Source organism: Mauremys mutica, chromosome 18 (genome assembly GCF_020497125.1).
Source record: "Mauremys mutica isolate MM-2020 ecotype Southern chromosome 18, ASM2049712v1, whole genome shotgun sequence".
Taxonomy (NCBI): domain Eukaryota; kingdom Metazoa; phylum Chordata; order Testudines; family Geoemydidae; genus Mauremys; species Mauremys mutica.
In genome coordinates this window covers 15,380,505-15,399,720 of record NC_059089.1, presented here as the reverse complement: position 1 = coordinate 15,399,720, position 19,216 = coordinate 15,380,505, and the positions used below count along the sequence as shown (strand labels likewise).

General features: G+C 40.4%; 1 protein-coding gene across 3 annotated transcripts in view; it reads left to right on the top strand.

Moving 5' to 3' along the window:
• CDK5RAP2 (CDK5 regulatory subunit associated protein 2) overlaps positions 1–19,216 on the top strand; it is a 101,093-nt gene that overhangs the window by 58,963 nt on the left and 22,914 nt on the right. For 2 of the 3 annotated variants that reach the window (XM_044992161.1, XM_044992163.1), the window contains 7 exons: positions 1,696–1,951; positions 4,100–4,216; positions 7,661–8,264; positions 11,109–11,341; positions 13,947–13,995; positions 15,322–15,509; positions 16,687–16,812. In XM_044992161.1, the coding sequence (XP_044848096.1) occupies positions 1,696–1,951; positions 4,100–4,216; positions 7,661–8,264; positions 11,109–11,341; positions 13,947–13,995; positions 15,322–15,509; positions 16,687–16,812 (1,573 nt within the window). The remainder of the gene's footprint in view (positions 1–1,695; positions 1,952–4,099; positions 4,217–7,660; positions 8,265–11,108; positions 11,342–13,946; positions 13,996–15,321; positions 15,510–16,686; positions 16,813–19,216) is intronic. The other variant, XM_044992162.1, reaches the window with a different exon arrangement.

Below are 19,216 nucleotides of genomic sequence, written 5' to 3'. Positions count from 1 at the left end.
TTGGATTTATTTTCCAGCCTCCAAGTGATATTGTGTTCATATGTACCAAAGGAATTGAGTGTATCATTAGGAAAATGGAACTTGCTTGTTATTATTTTAAATTGTGTAAAGACTATAATTGCTAGGAAATAAATGTGGAAAAACATTGCAGAATACAAAATAATAAAAGAAATTACAGCACTCATGATGCTGGTGGAGCAACTACATAACAAAAGGAGTAAATCAGATGTATTTGAAAATATTATTATTGATTTTTATTATTATTGCACACAATTCTGTAGCATTCATCAGCATAGAGTGAGAGTTCTCAGTTCTGAGATCTCACTGTCACTGTTTCGTTTCTCCAATTTGGACAACTAGGACACATTTAGGGGAAGTCCCCAAAAGGTGCCAGGATGAAAATGTGACAATAGATTATTATTTATTACGAGACTTAAAAAAAAAAAATCAAAAAAATCTAATAACGCTACCATAGCAGTGTTGGGGTGAAGAGAGGAGGAAATGAAGAAAATGCCTTCTGGACTTTGTAGAGCAGGGGTGGGCAAAATTTTTGGTCCGAGGGCCACAACTGGGTATGGAAATTGTATGGTGGGCCATGAATGCTCAGAAAATTTGGGTTGAGGTGCAGGAGGGGGTGAGGGCTCTGGTTGGGGGTGGTGGGCTCTGGGGTGGGACCCGAAGGGAGGAGTTCAGGGTGCAGGAGGGAGCTCTGGGCTATGGCAGGTGGTTGGGGTGCAGGAGAGGGATTAGGGCTGGGGCAGGAGGTTGGGGCATGGCAGTGGGTCAGGGGTGTAGGCTCCAGGCAGCGCTTACCTTAAGCAGATCTTGGAAGCAGTGGCATGTCCCCGCTCCAGCTCCTATGTGGAGGTGCAGCCAGGCGGCTCCACGTGCTGCCCCGTCCGCAGGCGCCGCACCTGGAGTTCCTATTAGCCACAGTTCCCAGCCAATGGGAGCTGCGGGAGTGGTGCTTGGGGTGGGGGCAGCGCGCTGAGCCCCCTGGCGACTCCTAAACATAGGAGCTGGCAGAGGGGGGACATGCTGCTGCTTCTGGGAGACTTAGAATGCATGGGTGGAGTGGTCTCTGACCCTGCTCCCCGGCTGGAGTGCGGGAGCAGAGCAAGCCCCAGACCCCGCTCCCCAGCAGGAGCTTGAGGGCTGGATTAAACAGGCTGGAGGGCGGATGTAGCTCCCGGGCCATAGTTTACCCACCTCTGTTGTAGAGGGTTGAGAGGATTCTCTGTGGAAAGAAACAAAGAGTTAGGGGAAAGGCACAGAGACCCAAAAGGAACTAGTGGTTAGAGAGGACAAATGAGATGGGTATATATTCCTCAAAGGCGCACACAGTCTAGATTTAACAGATCTACTTTTAGATTAAAGGCCTGTACCAGTAGACAGTCAATCTTCTATCTTGGTTCCATGCCCTAGAAGACACATGGCCACGGGGCTTTGGATTCATAAACAGCACTTACCTTTAGAAAATCGTAAGGGCCTGGGCCAGGAGATCTCATTTCCCTGTGACTGCTCAAATTCTTTGCAAGGATATCACTGTCTTGTTTCCAAGATTACATAATATAGCACTTAATTGGTATGCGCAAAGTTTACTAGTATTTTTTCCCGGTGATCGTGTTTGTTTCCCCTTACCCAGTATCTCATACCCATTACCAAACCCCATGTTTTATTGCATCTATCTTTCAGAGCGATTTCATTTATCCATTCAAGAAATCCCGTTTACCCATTCCATTAAAATCATCTAGATCATTAGGAAACATTCCCTTAACTTCCTGCACTCAGAAGCCAGACATGCATCTGCAGCACCGGCTCATGGCACTTGATGAAGGTCTGAAGGAATGTAAAATACAAAACAAACAACTTCACAAAGAGTTATCTTTGAGCGGATCTGTAATTGAAACTCTGCAAGAGAAGCCCGAAGAAGAAAGAGTATTGGTGAGAGGTAAATAAACATTTGCATTTAAAGAGCAGATAAAATAACATCTAGTACTGCTTGAAATATTTTCTTCTTTTCTTATAGTGGAAAGAAAAAATAGATCACTTTTACATGTATACAGTACTGCTTAATCTTACAATTTGCTTGGGGACAAATATATATCCTAAAAATATTTAGTGTTGGGGTTTTTTTTAGTTATATTTGTCTTTGCAGCCAAAACATAATGCAACTTGGTATGCAATGAAAGTGCATGGTATACATGGCATAAAATACATAATAAATGGTAGTCTCATAGCACATTCATATAAATATGGGTTACCCTAAATATTCATTTATATGATTCTAAACCTAATGGGAAACATGGAGAGATGAAAGTATGGATGCACTGTATTTGTTCATGTTTCAGAGGGGTAGCCGTGTTAGTCTGTATCAGCAAAAACGAGGGGTCCTTGTGGCACCTTAGAGACTAACAAATGTATTTGGGCATAAGCTTTCGTGGGCTAAAACCCACTTCATCAGATGCAGGGAGTGGAAAATGCAGAGGCAGGTATAAATACACAGCATATACAAAGATGGGAGTTGCCTTACCAAGTGTGTGCGGGGGGGTCAGTGCTAATGAGCCAATTGAATTAAGGTGGAAGTGGGCTGTTCTCAACAGTTGACAGGAAGGGAGGAAAATCACTTTTATAGTGCTAATGAGTTCAGTGTAATCAAGGTGGCCCATTTCAAACAGTTGACAAGAAGGTGTGAGTATCAGCAGGGGGAAAATTAGTAGTTGTAGTTTGTATTTGTTCATGTTGCATAAGTGAATGTACCTGATTTACCATTGATCAATCAAGGTGTCAAATTTTTTTTTCAGTTTAGTGAGATTAATTTAAATCTAACCATAAACAAAATACCTATCTCTGCAAAGTATTACAAATTATAAGACAGATGCAGTATGGTGGAAAAGTACATTTAGCTGTAAAATCAATAAGTTGGGATGGTGGAAAGGCATGGCTAGAGGGGAAGAGAGATGTTTTAAGGATGTGAAATGAGAGAGAGTCAGAGTTATAAAGTATGGTGTGTTCTACAAGGGAACAGCTGTGGAGTAGAAGGCTCTCTCCCCAACAGTAATGTTGTGGAAAAGGACAGTGATGACCCAAGTGCATGTGAGTGTTTAAGGGAGTAGAATTGGAACAAGAGACCCTATCCCACTCCTATTAATAATACTAATACTTTGCTCTTATCTAGTGTTTTTTCATTAGTAGATCTCAAATCACCTGACAAAGGAGGTAAGCATCATTATGCCCATTTTACAGATGGGAAAACTGAGGCATAGATAGGGAAATGACTTGCCCCAGGTCACCAAGCTGGCCAGGAGCTGAGCCAGGACTAGAACCCAGGTATCCTGATTCCCAATCCAGTGCTCTATCAACTAAGCCACAGTAATACCATGTACACAGTGTTTCCCTTTATTATTTATTTGTTTTTATTAAAAATGCTGAGAGGTTGGTCATTAACTTCAGTGGGAGCAGGATCTAGCCTACGGTCTGTGAAGTAGGCAGGAGTAAAGTTCCATGGAGAATTTTAAGAATGAAAGTACCGTAGCTTTATATTGGATTCTGAAATGAAAGGGCAGCCGTTGGAAGGTTGCAGTCCTTTCGTCCCCTATACTCAATTATTTATGCCAATATGGGTAGCAGTGTTCTGCACTTGCTGGAATCCCAAGACCTGGGGCTCCCAGAGGTTGCAGAGAGTGAAGTTAGAATAATTGCTTAAATTGGTGAAATTATTTATCTTCATTGTAAACGTACCCAAAAAATAAAACACTAAAAATCAATTGAATATGTAATAAGTATACTGACTGCTTGCATGTGTTCATCATGTGATGCAGAATTTTGTGGTAAGATCTTCATCTGGGGTAGGAAGCCTTGGACATTCAAATTTATAGTAATTATCTTGATAGTTGATTTATGTATTTGAAAAATATGTGCTTAGACTATTTGACATGATCTGCATATTTGTGTTTTTATGTTTACTACTGCAGTTCTTTATATGACTTCCCCATTCTGAATTGTTGCCCCATCAGTTGTTTTACTATCCTACTTTTTTCTTTTCTTCTTTTTTAAAGTCACTTAGCTAAGTTTTTCTTTTTTCCTTACATTTCTTTAGCTGAATCGTTGATCAGAATGGATTGCAAAGAGATCCAGGTGGATTCACAGGTTGCTGGATTTGATACTCATGACAAAAGTGAAAATAAGGTGGTCATGGATCAGAGAACCAGTCAAGGTAGAGCATGGACACAAAGTGATAATGAGAAAGCAGCACTATGAAAGCTACTAATCTTAAAATATATTGTTTTCTGTAAATAATTACAGATAATTGCCCTTTTTTACCATTACTTGTTGGTTTTAAATATTGTTTACTTAATTAGTATAGAATAATGGTCCCCAAGGTAGTGTCTTAAGGGTTATGTTTTTAGAAAGGTCACATGGATTTATGAGCACAGTTTCCAATAAAAAATAATGAGTTGTGTGCATAACTCCCAAACACTGTACTGCAAACCTCCTCAGTGCCTCTGATCCATTCGGTGAATTAAATAGGTTCATTACTGTGCACTTGCCACACTGTTATGAAATGCAAGGAGGAAGCAATAGAATGATAGCATTCTGCTTATCTGAATTATTTGAAGGCATTTGGTTTAGTTGAAACCTAACTGAATCACTGAATGAAAATGTAAATAGGGTTAATTCCATGTACCATGTGCTTCTACGTAATCCATTTGTCTTTTTGAGAGGGCTTGAATGACCTCTTTATCTAGTTGCATACAGTATGCTGAGTAGAAAACTAATTCTGGAACCCTCACTCATGTTAACTGTACTCATGTGTGTAATCCCCCTGAAGCCAGTCAGTAAGGGATTGCAGGATATACATTTATTACCTGTGTGTGGTACATTAAAGTGTGCTAGCAGTTTCTGCTTTAAAGAGCAACTAATGCCTTCTGAAAAACCACAACAAGCATTCTAATTAAAAACAACACTACTTCCAATTTGTCTGGTTTTCACCCCCTCATATTCTTTTTAGTATGTAGGACATTTATGTGAAGACAAGATTATTGAGTTTAAGAATTCATCTGGTTTCGCTGTTTGTTCCTCACCTGAATTCACAACCTTCTGGGACATCTTAATCATTACAGCAACCAACTGCAAAGTCACAGAGGATTGTCTTTCTGATGGAGAATAAGTAGGAGTAGCTAGTGAACTCTTAAGAAACGTATCTTATTCTTCTACTCAGGATCTCCCCATGAATCCCGGTGCAGTGACGTTTTCTTAAGCATATTGCTGTCTTGTGTACTCAATAGCATTTAGAATGTTGAACAACGTAAGTAAGCAGATGCAGCAATCGCAGAGGATCATCCTGCCCTTCAGTGCACATGGGATAGATAGCGCAATGTAATCATCTAATTTCTTTCCCAACCTTGGATTCAGCTTGCAGAGTTATTTTTATTTGCTTGTGCTCATTCTTGGCTCAGGGATCCATATCCATTCCACTCCATTCTTTTTAGGAGTCCATTGAGTGAGACTTTGGATTGATTTACGGCTCAATCCTGTGAGATGCTGAGCATCTGCAATGCGCATCAGGACTGACGCAACCCATTAGGCGACCGAGGTGGTTGTCTAGGGCAGGGGTCCCCAACCTTTTCAGGACCAGGGACCGGTCATGCCTGCGGAGGGAGCGCTCGTCCCGCGGTTCGGGTAGACCTCCCGCAGGCACGCCTGCGGGAGGTCCACTGGGTCGGTTCGCGGCCCGGTTTGTAAGAGGCCGCGGACCGGTACCGGGCCGCGGACCGGGGGTTGGGGACCCCTGGTCTAGGGCACTAACATTTGGGGGGCCATGGTCGTCGTCGGTATTTTGGGGGCGGGAACTTCCGCTGCCTCTGTTGGGCGTGCCATTTTGGGGGCGGGACCTTCTGCCGCCTAGGGCGTCAAAAAGGCTGCCGGCGCTCCTGATGCCCACTGAAGCCAGTGGTAGTTGAGGGTGTTGCAGGATTAACAAATTAGAATGAAAGATCTTTTCTGAATGTATCCACTGGTATCCACTGGTGAACGATGGGATTTTACAGTGCTGTTCCTCCTGTCAGTATTGCCTGTTTCCAGTCTCTGTGGACCCTTCTTATACGTATTTTCCAGTCTCTGTGAAGGAGGCTGTCGAACCTCCTTGTTCTCACCTCAAGAAAGTAGACAAACTTTATGATAGCCTTAAGCCAGTATGAACAGTTGACAGGCTCCCTCACACTAAATGGAATTACTATAGGGCAAGGGAGGCAACCTTTGAGATGCGTGCCGAAGGCGGCACGTGAGCTGATTTTCTGTGGCACTCACACTGCCCGGGTCCTGGCCACCGATCCGGGGGGCTCTGCATTTTAGTTTAATTTTAAATGAAGCTTCTTAAACATTTTAAAAACCTTATTTACGTTACATACAACAATAGTTTAGTTATATATTATAGACTTATAGAAAGAGACCTTCTAAAAACATTAAAATGTATTACTGGCACGCGAAACCTTAAATTAGAGTGAATAAATGAAGACTCGGCACACCACTTCTGAAAGGTTGCCGAATCCTGCTATAGGGTCTTCACAGTACGTTGTCCGTAGTTGGCTTGTACAGACAAAGGGCCAGATACACGCTACCTAAGGAAAACAGAACTGATCTGTCACCAGTCCTTCAGAATCCTCCTTTATTTTATCAGCAATTTCCAGGCTTAGGTTTTTCTTCATTTCCATCTGACAGTTTGCTACTGAGATCATAGGATTTATGCTTTGGGTGCCTTGCTTCTAGAACAATTTGGCTTTACCAGTATGTTATGCTTGTCCAGAATATACATGTAAGAGGCCCTAGTCTTGCTCCAGAAAGAGGGAGGTCAACAATCTCAAATATTGGTGATCTTTTGCAGAGCTAGCCTGATAGTAGGACTCAGTTTCCTGGTAATGGGAAAACTCCAGTCCCCTAACTACTTGTATGTACTCTCCCTACCCCAATAAATGTAGAATATATGATGTATAAAAGTATAAAATTTGTACTGGCATGAATCTTTGGTGATGGCATTACCCATGAGTGGCTTAGCTAAATGTGAATTGTTTAGGGCATCCCAAATGAGTACCAATAAAATCTTTAACACTGCATAGTATTATGGATTTTATTTAGGCCACATTTTAAAAAGAACTTATTAGAACTTCTTTTTCCAACGTACTATTTTTATTAGTAATCTTTTAAAATCCTCCAACTTTAAACTCCACTTGGCTGCGTATGGATATTGGAGCTGGAGAAAAAATAAAATTATTTTTAAGACGTTTTTTAAAGTATTTTGGTCTGCTTGTAAATCAGTGTTATAATGCCTTGTATTTGAGGGACTCATCTTGGTGTGTTAAAAGATTTTGGACTTAGCAATAGTCACTTGTCTAGAATGGAATATAACAAGTGTAATTTTAAATCCCTACTTGGGGAGAAAGCTGGTTTTATGTATTGGAAATTTGGTATTTGGAAGCTGATGGGAGGTTTGGAATGTTAGAAGTGTAAGATGGATTAGTGGGCACAGATAATGAGGTCAAAGTTACAAATTAAGTGCAGTTTATTTTATTCCCTTGCTGTGGAAGTGAAGAGATTTGTTCAAGTGCTGTTATGAGCCAAATTTCAAATATTAATGCTCACATACAATCCTTTTATTTTTCAGAAACAGAAACGCCTCATAACATTAGCAACATGAGTATTCTACATTCATTGAAAGAGCTAAATAAAGAGTTTTATTCCATGGATAACCAGGACATTGACTCAGCTACAACAAATTCAGGCTCCAAGAGTCTGCTTTCTCTCAAACTGAGTGTACCAAGTACAGATGCATTTGATGACTATGAAGTCATAGATGACTTAGAAGAATTGAGACAAAGAATTAAGGATATGAAGTCTGAGCTTGAAAAGTACAAAATGTTCATATTTCATTTGCAGCCTACTAATCCTTTCTTGTCCAGTGATATTTTTAATATAGTTTTGAATGATGCTGAATTGCCCATTGAAAGACATGTTATACAAATGCAAGATACTGATGGACAAGAGACCCAGACATTTTCTACAGTACATCAGCAAGTGGATTATGAAATCCGCATTGAAAACCTGAATTCACAGTCTGCAGAAACATCTGATGAACAAACATCACAAAATCTTAAGCAGCTATTATTAGAAAATGAGGCTGAACTTGAAAGAGAGCAAATTGCAAATATGCATCTTCTCGATGAAGTATATCGTCTGCAAAACAAACTTAGAGAAACATCACCATCCAAGTGAGTAATGCTAACACATTTTCAGCCCCTGTAAGTGCAAGCACCCGTACTGTAGGAGGTAATTCGAGGGATATTCATATTTACATACCTCCACAGTGCAGTGGTGAAGGCTAAAATTCGTTAACATTAATGTAAAGTGACAGAGATTTTTACTTAGAAGTTGCCTTATAAGAACAAAAATTATTTCTACTATTAAAGAACTGCTTCTAATACATCCATATCATCCTCCCAGGATGGTTTTTATGCCACATGCCCTTCTCCCTCCAGAGGCCTATACAAATCTTCCCTGCAGGATGCTGTCTCCTCTTTGATTTCTCAAGTGAGGTTCTCCCTTTTGCAGGTTTCTCTGTCGGAGGGGATGACTTAAGTCAGATTGACAGAGACCCTGGGTTTTTTTCTTCTTCCTCTGCAGCATGGGGCACTAGTTGCTTGCTGGTCTAAACTAGAATAAATGGTGGATTCTCTGTAACTTTAAATCTTTAAATCATGTGTGCAGATGTGGTCGTCCCATCTCAAAAAATATATATTGGAATTGGAAAAGGTTCAGAAAAGGGCAACAAAAATTATTAGGGGTATGGAACGGCTTTCGTGTGAGGAGCGATTGATAAGACTGGGACTTTTCAGCTTGGAAAAGAAACGACTAATGGGGGATATGGTTGAGGTCTGTAAAATGATGACTGATGTGTGGAGAAAGTAACTAAGGATGTGTTATTTACTCCTCCTCATAACACAAGAACTAGGGGTCACCAAATGAAATTAGTAGAGAGCAGGTTTAAAACAAAGAAAAGGAAGTATTTTTTCACACGACGCACAGTCAACCTGTGGAAGCCAGAGGGTGTTGTGAAGGCCAAGACTATAACAGGGTTAAAAAAAGAACTAGGTAAATTAATGGAGGATAGGTCCATCCATGGCTATTAGCCAGGAGGGGCAGGGATGGTGTCCCTAGCCCATGTTTGCCAGAAGCTGGGAATGGGCAATGGGATGGATCACTTGATGATTATCTGTTTTGTTCTGTTCATTCCCTCTGGGGCACCTGGCATTGGCCACTGTTGGAAGACAGGATACTGGGCTAGATGGACCTTTGGTCTGACCCAGTATGGTCAATCTTATTTTCTTATGATTTGAGTACTTCAGTAACTCAGCCAGAAGTTATGGGTCTCTTAGAGGAGGGGGTGCGTGAAATTCTTTGGCCTGCAGTGTGCAGGAGGTCAGACTAGATGATCACGATGGTCCCTTCTGACCTTAAAGTCTATGAGTATAAGCCACAATCAATGCTCCTGGAATTTTGCAGCACTCACATTCTAATTTTTGTGGCAAGCGTAAGGAAATTCTACATCAAATCTGAATTAGTCTGAAACACTTCTATGGGCAGTTGGCTGCCAAATTCCTGGGAGCCTTCTTGGCTGTGTGTCTACACAATATGTTGCACTTGTATACAGTAGTGCCTTCCATTCAAGTATCTGAAAGCACTATACATTGAAATTAATGAATCAAGCCTTACAGCAGAAATTCAAAAACCAGTGAATCCTCCCTGGAAGGCTTGGAAATATCATCATTTTACATTTGTAGAAACCGAGGCAAACAAAGTTAAGTAGTTTATCCACAAATCAGACTGACACTCTCCATCCTAGAATCTGGATCTCTTTACACTCAATCAAGACACTCTTTCCCCTAGGGAATACCTGATGGCAGCAGGTGGAGCACAGAAATGTCTTCAACCCTTTAGGTTTCTCCATAATTCATGATTGATGATGCTTGCGAGCCCTTGATGTGGCACTTTAATGTTAGCTTAGAAAAATACCCACCTGCTCCATAAAAAATATAAACGTGCATCCTAGAAAATACACTTCACACATATGACATACATAGATCTAACTATGTAATCTAAGGGATGGGATTGGATGGGCTGCTATAAAGTTTTTTTTGCCATGGATCTGGTATGATGGCATGACTCACAAGTGACTAAGCCACACATGAGTTATACATCCTCTCCCTAAACAAGCAGAAATAAAAATGTTCTAGCAACCCACGCTGTCATAGTTTTTGTTTATGCCCCATATTTTGTTCATGTTTTTTTCCTTTTTCAGTCCCTTCCTCCCCCGAGGTACATGCTTCTGCAGAAAGAAGCATATCAGTAATAGGGACAATTGCAATATAAAGTGGATGTCTATATCTACAAGTGCAGTATAAACTCAGTTATTCTGAGTTGAAATTTATATCCTACCTATTGAAGTACAAGAATTTAGGCAGTAAGTTGGTTGGCATGATTACATCTGTAGTAATAAATATAGGAGACAGTAACCTGGAATTTGTCAGACTGGATGAAACCATTAGTCCACAAAGTCCAGAATCCTGCCTCTGGCAGACGACAGGACGTGATGTTTCAGAGGAAGGTGGACCCCATCTGACTCTCTTGGCCCTTCACAGACAACCATTGTGGAGATGTATATTTTTAGCCTCTTTACTCATTCTTTCCCATTCATTTCATTATAGCTCCTTCAGGTGCCATCTGACTCGCCTGTTTGTCAACCTGCTTCTTAGAATCTAATACAGGATATTTGGGTGGCCTACAAGCGAATTCATCATTTCAATTCCTGCTTGTCTTACAAATTAACCAGTTACATAATGCGTGATAACCTGTAAGTTGTCGGCATGAATACAAAGCCTAGTAGTAAGGGCAAGACATCTTTGTCACTGTTGCTGTAGGGCATTTTTAGAGAAATTGGATTCACATAACATAACATTCTGTTCTAGAAATAGAATTGTAATTCATTTTAGGTTTTTTTTTTCTAAATGTTAGTTATGGTCAAAACATTCTTTTCAGAGATAATTTCATTTTTACAGATATGATTCATTAGTTCATTCCCAAGCTCGAGAGCTCTCCTTTCAACGCCAGCAAATTAAAGAGATCCACAGCATCTGTGTCACCTATCATCAACATCTGACCAGCCTTATTAAAGCTTTTGAGGAGCTGCTTCAAGCCAGCGATGTTGATTATTATGTTGCTGAGGGCTTCCGTGAACAGCTGAATCAAAGTGTGCAACTTTTTGAGAAGCTGGAAAAGAAGTTTCTATATGGTATGTAGCTATATTTCCCAGCCTGTTGTCTATGGTGCATAAATATTTTATTGAAATCTGAAGAATTTTGATTATAATATTTTTGCCTTGGAAATCAACTTCTATGTATTTTTCTTATGTTTGTCCTCATGTCACTCACAATGGGATCTTCCCGCTACAGTTCTTTCAGTCAGAATGGCAGGCAGACAGCTGCTGTCCCTGCCACTGCATGGCAGATTTAATTCTAGTGCTCATGCAATGCTTGATTTTTAACTTTGTAGTTGTCATTGCAATTGGGTCCTTGCATCTCAAGTTGTTCCTGTGTCACAAGACAACCAACCAAAACTGCTTGGATTAAAGCCACAGGGTACAGCAAAACCAATGACACTTTCAACAACAACATGGACGCCAGGATTTTTTAATATAGGACCCAGTTCAGTTCCCATTGAGGTTAATGCAAGGACTTATATACTTTTGACTTATAGGCCTTTTGAATCATGCCTATGTGTCTGATTAGCTCCCATTGAAGTATTCATAGGAGTCTTCCCATTGACTTAAATGGGAGTTGGATTGGGCCCATAAAAAGTTCAGAAGTTTTAGAATATCATTGAAAAATATGCCTTTTTTGTTTAATGCTATACGTACATTAAATCATAACCAATGATTTGTGCTTTTAATGCAGATTGTCGTTTATAAATGTGAAAAATGCTTTACATAAGGTAGAGCTTTTCCATTGCAATACAGGAATTGCCAAACCTATGGACCATCTAGTCTCTGACTGTGGCCAGTATCAGATGCTTTGAGAAGGTGCAAGAAATCCTGTAGTGGACAATTGTGGAATGACCTGATGATAGAGGAAGTCCCTCCCTAACCTTCATCAGTTAGACGGTTGGATTATGCTCTGAAGAATGAGTGTTTATACACCTGAAAAATGTCTTTTTTGGGAAGATATTTCTTGGGTGCCCTGAGATCAGTCTCAGTCCCTATGCACCCAGGCTGCAGTAAGGCATTAGGCTGGAGAGCAGGTGCCTGGAACACCCAAGCAGTAGGACTCTCAGCAGCTGTCAGTCATTTGTGTATTGTTCCTTATGTTTGTAGGCTATTTTAATCATGAAGGTGTGTTGAGATCCAGAATTATTGTTGTAGAAGGGTCCCTGGGGGACATAGGCATGACAACAGCACGGTGAAGGAAAGACAGATTTACACCTTAAATCATGGCTATTTAAAATGCAATACTGTTCCCTAAAATAATAATAAAATTGATATTTGTCACCCAAAGGATCAGTGTGCCATAGCCATTATCATCATCTTTATTCTTTGTTACTGAGGAAGTTGGAGTGACAAAGTGATGGCAAAGAGAAAAAGGAATACTAAGATAAGCAAAGTCCACCAGGAAAGCTCTTTTTCCTAGCTCCTCAAGGATGGCCTTTCCCAGCGTATCTTAGTCAACTGACAGCATTTTTGCAGGTGTCAGCTGCCAAGTTCTCTTCAAGCAAACACTTGAGGTAGTCTTTTAAAATGGGGACACTGACCCGAACATTTTCATGTAATTGCCTGTAGAAGACTTTCTTCGGAAGCATTCAGTGGGCAGTCAAACAATGGTCCCTGTCTTGTCCTTCTTTAAAAACACCGGCAGCATGTTGTGGCTTCGATTACTCATACTGAAGAGGCCGTATATGTGAAAAAGATGCTATACCTAGTGTGTCATGCCAATATAACAAAAGATTGAATGTAGTCAGTAATTTCAGTAGATACTTGCATTGCAAATCAGAAGATTTTGTAGTGCATAAACATTACAATATTTTAAATGCCCACCCCAACCAGCAGATGGTTTCCTATATACTATGAAAGTCACTGACAACTGAGACAGTTCAATATATCTAACACAATGATACTGTACGGAACCACACGTTAAAGTGAAACGTCTAGAGCAGGGGTTTTCAAACGTCATTGCACCGCGACCCCCTTCTGACAACAAAAATTACTACACGACCTCAGGAAGGGGGGACCGAAGCCTGAGTCCGCCTGATTCCCACCTCCCCGGGTCGGGGAGCCAAAGCCCGAGCCCCACTGCCCTGGGCAGGGAAGGAGTCAAAGCCGAAGCCCGAAGGCTTCAGCCCAAGCCAGGGGGCCTGTAACCCGAGGACTGAATCCCTCAGGCTTCGGCCCGGGGTGGTGGGGCCCAGGCTTCAGCCCCAAGCCCCAGCAAGTCTAAGCCAGCCCTGGCAACCCGATTCAAATGGGGTCCCGACCCACAGTTTGAGAACTGCTGGTCTATAGGATTATAAAGAACATTCGGCTTACTAAGAATTGACTGTAAAGCAGTAGCATAAGTAGCGTTCTGCCTGTGCATTTCAATCCTGACCTTCAATACAGACCTCTGAAATTCAAGTTCTGCGCCTTTCTTGAGCCAGGACTGCCAGTTGTGCTTAATAACATGGAGACTTAGCACTGTTACCAAGTGTGTGTTTTTTATATAGGCTGGTATCTATTTGCGCTTCCCAGGTCACTGTTCAATTAGCACTTGAGTTATTCAAATACGTTAATGCAGAGAAAAAGATTAGATAACCAGTATTATTTTGAGTGCACTTTTCTTCCTTTAAAAAAAAATATTTTTATTGTGCAGGAGAATCATTGGATGCAGAAGTTGCCAAACTTTATGAATTAGCACAAAGGTAAGAGTACCATTGAAGACTGGCATTAAACTTCTTGTTGTGTATTTAAATGATAAAGAGCCTACATGTTTTATAGCCCAGCTTCAACGCTGTTGCTCTTTGAGATGGCATGTTCCATTAATATCCATTTTGTTAATAAAATATTCATAGAAAACAAGCTGTCTCTCCTTGCTTTTCAGCAAAGGTTTAACAGGAGAGCCACTAAAGTGAGGTGTCAGGTTACTAAGACTCCGTTACTTTTCCTAGCATCAATAAAATTAGGATAACATACTAGGGCATATAAGCATAAATATTTAAGCTGGATGCTCAGCACAACCGAGAGAAGAGGGTTGGCAAAGGTGTCTTTAAGCTACCTTTCTGCTTCCCCTCACCCTGGGACTGAACTGTAGGGACTAGCTAAGGTACTCGTTGCCATGGGATGTTGTGAAGGCTAAAAGTAAACTGTGTTCAAAAAAGAATTAGATAAGTTCATGGAGGATAGGCCCATCAGTGGCTATTGGGCAGGATGGTCAGGGACGCAACCCCATGCAGCACAGGCCACAGGGACGTGTTGATCGCTGCTTCCCGCAGCTTCCCTTGGCTGGGAACTGCGAACTGTGGTCACTGGGAGCTGCGGGGGGCCGTGCCTTTGGATGGTCAACGTAAACAAAATGTCTTGTGGCCTGCCAGCGGATTACCCTGATGGGCTGCATGCCAAAGGTTGCCGACTCCTGCCCTAAACCTTTGACTGCCAGAAGCGGGGAGTGGACGACGGGGGATGGCTCATTCAATTAATTGCCCAGTTTTGTTCATTTTCTCTGAAGTTTCTGGTGCCTGCCACTGTCAGAAAACAGGACACTGGGCTAGATAGACCATTGGTCTGATTCAGTATGGCCGTTCTTATTCCCAAAATGCATTGCTCTTCGACTTCATTCTCAAAACACCCTTACACTAGAGGTGTGGAGAGCAGATGCTGTGAAGTTACCTAAATTGGTTTTATGCCAGCCCAGGATTATCTTGTGCTGGAGCAATCCTCAGCTGCATTTTTAAGGTAGCTGCAAGTCTCCTTGCCACAAAAGGCACTTAAAATAGATCAGTTGCGGAAAATGAACTTTAAGGGTGAGATCCTGGCTCCCTTGAAGTCCACTGGTGACAAAACTCCCATTGACTTCAGTAGGGCCTGGATTTCACCCTAGATTCTGTGTGGAGGTATGTCACTATGTATCTTTAAAAATCTGCTACTAAACATGTATCCTGTGAATTTGATGCCAATCTCTCTCTATTCATTGTGCTTCTAAAGCAATAATTATCATTGTACATTTAAAAATATTTTGCTTGACACACAAGGGATAATCAGAAGACCACCACAATGTACCAGCAGCTTAAGGATGAGTCACCTATACCATCTGCTTTTCATAGCTTCTCTGACTTTGAAATGTCAGAAAAATCATCTATTGGATCACCTGAACCTAAACAAGACCTAGTGGACGAAGAACATGACAAACTGGCACTTGTGCCAAGCAAGTTTCCCCCAGGTAATTTTTTCCCCCCTGAAGATTTACTATATATTGGGGGAAATTAGATAATAAAAAATTCATAAGGGAACTAATTAAGAAATAATGTGGAAGGTATATCTGTTTCATCTTTCCAGTATCTTGTGTAATCATTGTAATTTCAGTAATCATGCGTACCAAGATGACAACGATGTCTTCTCTTTGAAACAAAATTAGCTATGATATTTCGTGCCTTTGTTGTTTTGGACTGTCATCTTGTACAGTACTCTAGACGGTCCTTAAACAGACAAGTCATGAGGGAAAACAGACATTGTCAAGAGATTATTAAATTAAAAAAAAAGCAAGACAGATTTTCTAATTTTATAAAACCCAGTCTCGTGTTTCCTTGAGAACTGTAAGTGCTGCATAATTAATAAGTGGTGTCATGTTTGACCTGGATAGTTTCAGTAAGTGCAACCAATGGTTAAAGTAGTTTGCTGTAGACAGAGATGAAAGTTTAACAGCTGAAACAGTGTGTGGTGTTGAGGGAAATTTTTTTAAAATAAACCAGCAGTAGATGACATGGATAAACTGACAAACAAGATAGTCACAATTAGAACAATAAGTTCCTGACTATTGCTGAAACGTACAGCAGAGGAAGAGGAATTGTCAAATGGCAAAGCAAAAAGGAAAAGGTACTGTATTGAAACTAGATAGAATTGACTTATTTGTTAAGGCGTGGAGTTTATTATACATAGTGTATGTCAAAGACTTATTTTATACGTGAGTTACTCTAGTGATCATCCTCTTGTTATATGGGAAATCATATACAATTGGTATACTAAGTCTAGAAATGAAGTTGTATTGTAAACTTTAGATTCATTACCAAATAAATAGAACAGTTTAACTAGAAAATTGTGTAATCACATACTGTTTTTAAAGAGATTAAAACTAGCGCCTATGATTATTTGAGAACACAGAATAAAAAGTTCATGAAAGGAATGTTTAAATCTAAATCACAAAATACAGAATTCAGTAAGACCCGTGTAAGTTATTGAAAAGGCCCACTGTGAATACCATTCATTTAGCCTCTCTTGCTGATTTTTGTAAAAGATTTTCTAGTTCTTTTACCACATCACACACACTGCTCTATGTACTGTACCCATTGTAAAATAATATCATTTACTCAAAATGAAAAGAGAACTCTTGATTTATTTAGCGTTATTAATGGAGCATCTTCAAGAAATTCGATCTCTGAGACAACGTTTAGAAGACTCCATTAAAACCAATGAGAGATTGAGGCTGCAGCTTGAACGACAAGTAACAGATATGGAACTAAATCAAGGTAAGACCTTATTTCATCATGAATGAAATACACTTTTGCTTAAAACCCGAGTTTTCCTCTGCTGGAGGAATGTGGGTGGGTTGAGGGGTAAAACCCAAAGCTAGGGTACAATATGGGTGCAATTCAACCACCCCATTGGCACTGCTCCTTAGTGAACTGGATTAGCAGCTGCAGCCCCATCACACTGCTTGTTTATTTGCATAAACGTGGATCCCGAGACCCTTGTCTTTGACTTCCTCCATTGCATGAAGTATCCAATCCTGATGCAGAGATCCCTTCTAAAGTGTACAAGCGTCCCATATGGCTATTCCACCCCCAGCGTCACACACGCTCCCAAAATGGGGTTTAAATCTGTGGAAGGTTTTGTGCTAGCTCTCTAGACCTCGGGTGCATTTCATCCTGGGAATTGAAAAGCCCTTTTAGGCAGCACTGTTGTCACGTAACAACCTCGATTTTCTGGATTGGTCTTCTGTTTTTTTATTGCTGACGTGACTAAAAACAGGCTTCTTTGTGTTTCACACGTCTCCTTATAGTCTTCATTTTGGAGTTACTTGCTCTGAGCCTTCACTGTATCCAAGCACAGACAAGGCAGCTGCAGGGAGCTGGTTGCAGCTACCTAATTTTAGGGCTGCCCAGCTCTGGTGTAAATTAGAGAAAGAGGAGTCCTGCTCTAACACTGATGGCATAAGGGTCTCTTACTCTAGCTGAGGTTTGAGTATCGTAGAGCTCATCTTTCTCCCTCTTCTCTCTTTTATGCTAGGGGTGGTTAGAGTAGGATGTGGCTGCACTACCACTAGTAGCTCTGTGTCCGGGGATATTCCCCTACACGATGGGGGCATTCTCCACAGAAGTCTCTGGATGTTTTAAGGCCATTGCATACTGCGTAGCAACACAAACTGGCCTTCGTGGACTGGAGACCGTGGTCCACTATCTCCAGCTTATCATTAGAATTGCTTGCAGGGAGAAGTTCTTTCCTAACAAAACAGCATTATGACTTTACCTGAGGAATACGCAGCAGAAACTGATGGAATTTTTAAAAAGTCAGTTTTTAGTCAGATCTCTCTAATGTCAGTGTATGAAAATGTGTAAGTCAGCAGGTGCTTTGGGTGCTCAGCACCTTTGAAAACCAGACTGCTTATTTTTAAAGTTTTTTCACAAGGAATCAGCCAGTCTTTAACCAAGCAGGCTTTTATAGTAAGTATATGGTACAATGCGTATTTTTCTACACCTAGCTTTGTTTTCATTCTCCTTCCCCACACTTTTCCCCCAGACCAATATATTAATCTGCAATATTATTGTATCAGAAGCAGGCAACAAGTACATGCATGCTTTCCTCGTACTCAGTTTCACTAATACTAGTATTAGATTCATTATGTTTACATCATCCCCATAATCCATTTCTGTTGTTGTTTAAATGGATACTACCTACAAATGGCAGTTTGCTTTCAAGAATAATTTACACTGATGGAGAGGTGTATAAAAGGCACCCATTTCATTCATGAAGTATTTATGCTGCCGGAAAGCCATACTGTTCTCATGAAATAACCACACTGAAACAGTTCCAACTGTTTTACAGCTTCATAAAGATTCTGGAAAGGGCATCCATTCATTCAGTGAAAGTATATTTTCTTTATAAACTGTCTGTCTTATGCCTTCCATCTGTCTTCTTGCTGCTTTAGTAGATTTACCAGTGCATAGAGGGGAAATCTGGAGAGGAATGGGAAAAGTAGCTATTTATTACAACAAGCCCCTCTTCTGCTACATTATTCTCTCAGCATTTCCTATTGCTTTTAAGATGTGTTTTGGGTATAGAGATGTGTGCTCTCTCTTCAGATAATAATGATTGCCACTTTGGTCAAGATGTTTACACTGTTTTGTGTTTTTAATTTTGAATTTGGCTATAAAAACAAACTTGTGGCTGAACATGAACTAGTTTTAGGCCTTGGGGATATATATATATTTTTAAAACAGATGGTTTTAAACATGTTTTTATTTAATATCTTTATTTTGTTTTCCTTAAAAAACAAACAAATTATAGCATATACTTGAATTTGAGGCTGCCTGTCATCATGTATTTTATATCAAGTTGTTTATTCACTAGACTGTAATACCAAGAATTACTTTAGTCTGTCTGATAAATATTTTATATATGTACATACATATGCCATGTTTTGCCATGTTACCATGTTATTTGTAATATTTACTTTGTCTTAAGTACTCGGAAGCCTCTGGGTTTGTAGCACCTTATAAATCATGGAGGTGGTGGAATGACTCCAGAGTTAACCAGAGTTGAGCTGAAATTTTCACTAAAATATTTCCATCATTTCAAATGCTAGACTTTTAAAAAGTTTAATGGTTAATTCTGAATTTTCTAGGTTTCTAATGCTTGTTTTGGCATTTTTAA